Source organism: Antrostomus carolinensis, unplaced genomic scaffold (genome assembly GCF_000700745.2).
Source record: "Antrostomus carolinensis isolate BGI_N321 unplaced genomic scaffold, ASM70074v2 scaffold23816, whole genome shotgun sequence".
NCBI classification, from domain to species: Eukaryota; Metazoa; Chordata; class Aves; order Caprimulgiformes; family Caprimulgidae; genus Antrostomus; species Antrostomus carolinensis.
In genome coordinates, this window is record NW_010321501.1 from 13,007 (window position 1) to 16,570 (window position 3,564).

The following is a 3,564-nucleotide window of genomic DNA, read 5'->3' on the forward strand; positions in this document are numbered from 1 at the left end:
AGACTGGAGATGGCAAGATCCCTGTAAACAGAGGAGACACTACGTTCATTCTCCAGTCCATTTTCCTACTACTCAGTGATAGCTCATGTTATGAAATTTATCTACTCCTTGCCAAGTTTTGATTTGTTTTTTTGTTTGTTTTTTGGGGGTTTTTTTTAGGCAGAAGACAAGGGAAGGAAGAGGGGCAATTTCTAGCTGCAGCTGTATTAAGCCACAGAGGAGATCCAATATCCCCTTTCCACCAGTGGCAGAGGCTTCAAGGAGTCCTGCAGCAGGGCATGACCCAAGTGATGCTTCCTCAGATCTGCCTTTCAGAAATTGTTCCCATAGGATCTGATTTAACTGCCACCAATGGACCAATCCTCCTTCAGCTGGCCAACTCCCTTTAACTCTTTTACACTCCTGGAGTCCATGGCTTCTTCCAGCAGCAAGTTCCACAACTCACTGATGTTATGTGAGAAAAGCTATTTTCCTTTGGTCCAAAGCTGCTGCCCAATCAACCATTTTCCTACATGATGCCATCCCTCCTCCCCTTCTTGTACCTCACCTATTTGCCTGTCCCACATCAGAGGAACTTCCCACTCCAATTAAAAATTACATTTTATGTAATATTTCTCTAGTTTTGGAAGGACACAAGCAACCCTGGTTCCCTCAGCTGTTAGCCTGCAGTTCTGCAGGGAGCAGAAATAATCAAGTCCACCCATTTAAAGGGAGACAAGAGAGGGGAGTCGGGTCAAACCCAAGTGGCAGCTGAAGCCTGGGCTTTCTACTGCAGATTCTAAAGTGCTTATGAGGGAAGTTGAGAGCAGGTTTAAGTGGCATGCTCACCTGAGAGCTCTCAGCATGCCATGATGGGAAGGCCTCACACCACTGCTCTGTGGAGACTTCATTGATGCTCCAGAGCTCACTGGGAGCTTCGGATTCTGGAGGTACCTAGTGACCAAGAGGAGACACATGAAGCACCCATATCCAGCCATGCTATGGAAGTAGCAAGGGGAGTGTTGCTCTAACACCACCAGTGACAGACTAAGACAGCTGAGTGCATGTGTTTGAAGGGTTAATTGCAGCTATTTGAGAACTATTTCTAGCTCACTTTTACTTCTGCCCTCACTTTATTCACAGTCATATTTAATCATCGGGGATTTTAACTATTGCCTTGAAATGAGATTCATGACAGATCTCTACAATGACTTTGCTCACCACATCCTCACAGTGTAAGGACCCCTACATCTCTGGCTGAAGCCAGGCAACCTAGAGCCCACGTGCACTACAAAAAGAGCAGGTACAGAAGATATTTGACTTCTGAGTCCCAGCTCTCAGCAGTTCTACTCTCATGCAGCCTCTCCCACCTGAGCCATGAAGGAGACACTGGTGACCCAAAGCTTCACACCCTCTGCTTGTCCCTCTCCCAGCATGCTGTCAGCTCCTCCCTTCCCACCAGCACACCCAGCATCCTGGTAGCAGGAGGGATGGAGGTGACATTGCTTCACCCCAGCCAATAAAGAGACTTGTACAACAAAAACACCCCAGTGACACTTTGCCAGGGCCACCTGGGAGGGGTATGAAAGCCACTAGACAAGTTCCAGCTGTTTGTAGAGTTACTCCAGCTCCTAAGCTTTGTCTGTCTGCTCACACCCTTGCTGAGCAGCCCCCAGGGACATCCCCAGGAACCCCCCCCTTGACTTACCCAGGCTTCCCCTGGCAGAAGGTGGCACAGATGTTGTCCCTCGAGTGCGAGCACTCGCAGCGGCGGAGGGATCTCTTGCGCCGCCTTGGCGGGCTTCCCCAGCCATAAGCCTGGGCGGCCTCCCAAAGCCATAGGGAGCGGTGTGTCTGTTCAAAACAGAAGAAATCAGCTCTGCAACTAACTTTTTTATTAGCCAACAAGGTTTATAACGCAGTCCTGGGAGGCAGCCAAGCCAGTGCCAGGATAATAAAAGACTCATCTATAGACATAAGGTGAAAAGGTCACTGATAGGTCTAAGCCTTTAAACTCCAGCTCCTCTCCCACCTCCTGTTTTCCCCACCCTACCCCTCCCCAGGAGATTGCTGCACTGGTTCGTGTGGAATTTTCTCTCCTCACAGCAGCCCAAGTGCCCGTGCAAGGGTCGCCACATGGGCTGGGTGAGCTGTCAGCTCACCTGGGTGGCAAATCACAGGGGGAGTGTGGCTGCCCCATTCCACCAGCCCCACCAGCAGCAAGCAGCTGGTTTCACAAGCAGAGACATAAGGGTTTTCCCTGCCCTCGTGGGTTTGAACACGCAGGACACAGTGCAAATCAAGATATCTTGGGGCCATAACAGGTTCTTCTGATCACGGCATGCTTTCAGAGCTGTTAGCACATTCCCACTCCATCTTTGATCGCAATCTACTCTCCCAGAGGGTTTAGGATTGGCAGTAACTGCAACTATTCTCCGAGCAAGCAGCGAGTTGTAATTGCACATTAGCAAGCATGATTATAACCACACCTGAGTACATGTGTTTTACTACAGTGTGATGGCCATTGGTCTGAAGCCGCTCGGAAAGCTGCTCTAGCATTCCTGAGGGCAGGACTTGGCAGCCACGGCACTTGAGTGCCAGCCCACCACTGTCTCGTTAACAATACTGGCAGCCAGCAGTTGGGGTTACAGTTTGCGAGCAGGTAGAGTAACTTTCTGACTTGCAGCTACAACATCTTGGCGTTGCTTTCAACTTGCAGAGGCACAAATCTCCAAAAAAAAATGAGCCCATGAGGAGGCAGCACCCTGTGCTTTCACCCCCTCCCCTATGGGTTATACTGAAACTCCTGAGCAGAAGCACAGCTCGTCCATTTCTAGATGTTGGAAAGGATGGGACTTGCAATGTTCTCCTGAAGCAGGTGCTACAAGAGCCTCACAGCACTGGGACCCCATCCTTGATCACAAAGTACAGTCACCTACTCATCACCAGAGCCACTCCCCCCCCAGAAAGCTGCGTCCACACTTACCCAGGTGTGTTGACCCAGATGATGTCCAGGTGACAGAAGTAAATGCATTCCTTATCCAGCCAGCTGTTGCAGGAACATCTCTTGGTCCTCGGGTGCACAGGGCTGGCCAGGTGGGACTCCAATGGAGGATGGCCCATACCTGTGGCAGAAGGAGTGAGGGATGAGTAGCAGGCTCCATGGTGTGTTGGTCAGTTTGTCACCTCTGTGGTTACACTTCCACTGAGGAACGCAGCCGTTTCAAGACGCGGGCAGGTTTATGGAGGTGCAGCCGGTCATCAAGGCTCATCAAGGATTTTCATGACCCTGGCAGCTCCAGAACTTGCCCCCAGAGCAAAGCCACCATGCAATGCCACCCACCCCACAGCCACCACCGGGCAGACCCCGGGCACCCTCCGGCAACCCACACAGCCCCAATCCCCGAGCCAAGGGGGCACAGACGGGCTCCCCCTCCAGAGCAGAGACCCCCGGGGCAGCGAGCCCCCCTCCAGCCCGGGGCTCACCATCTTCCAGGAGGGCACAGAGGGTGAGCGCCAGCAGCAGAGCCCCGGCGGGATGGCTGGGCATGGCCGTGGGTCTGGAGCGAGTGAGAGGCTTTTTGG

General features: G+C 52.1%; 1 protein-coding gene across 1 annotated transcript in view; it reads right to left on the minus strand.

Moving 5' to 3' along the window:
• Window positions 1-3,529, minus strand: part of EDN2 (endothelin 2) — a 3,663-nt gene extending 134 nt beyond the window's left edge. Inside the window, exons 1-6 of the mRNA XM_010169962.1 lie at window positions 3,466-3,529; window positions 2,966-3,104; window positions 2,158-2,170; window positions 1,688-1,797; window positions 829-933; window positions 633-650 (exon numbers count right to left, since the gene is read on the minus strand). Of these exons, the coding sequence (XP_010168264.1) occupies window positions 633-650; window positions 829-933; window positions 1,688-1,797; window positions 2,158-2,170; window positions 2,966-3,104; window positions 3,466-3,529 (449 nt within the window). The remainder of the gene's footprint in view (window positions 1-632; window positions 651-828; window positions 934-1,687; window positions 1,798-2,157; window positions 2,171-2,965; window positions 3,105-3,465) is intronic.
• Window positions 3,530-3,564: the final 35 nt, after the last annotated feature.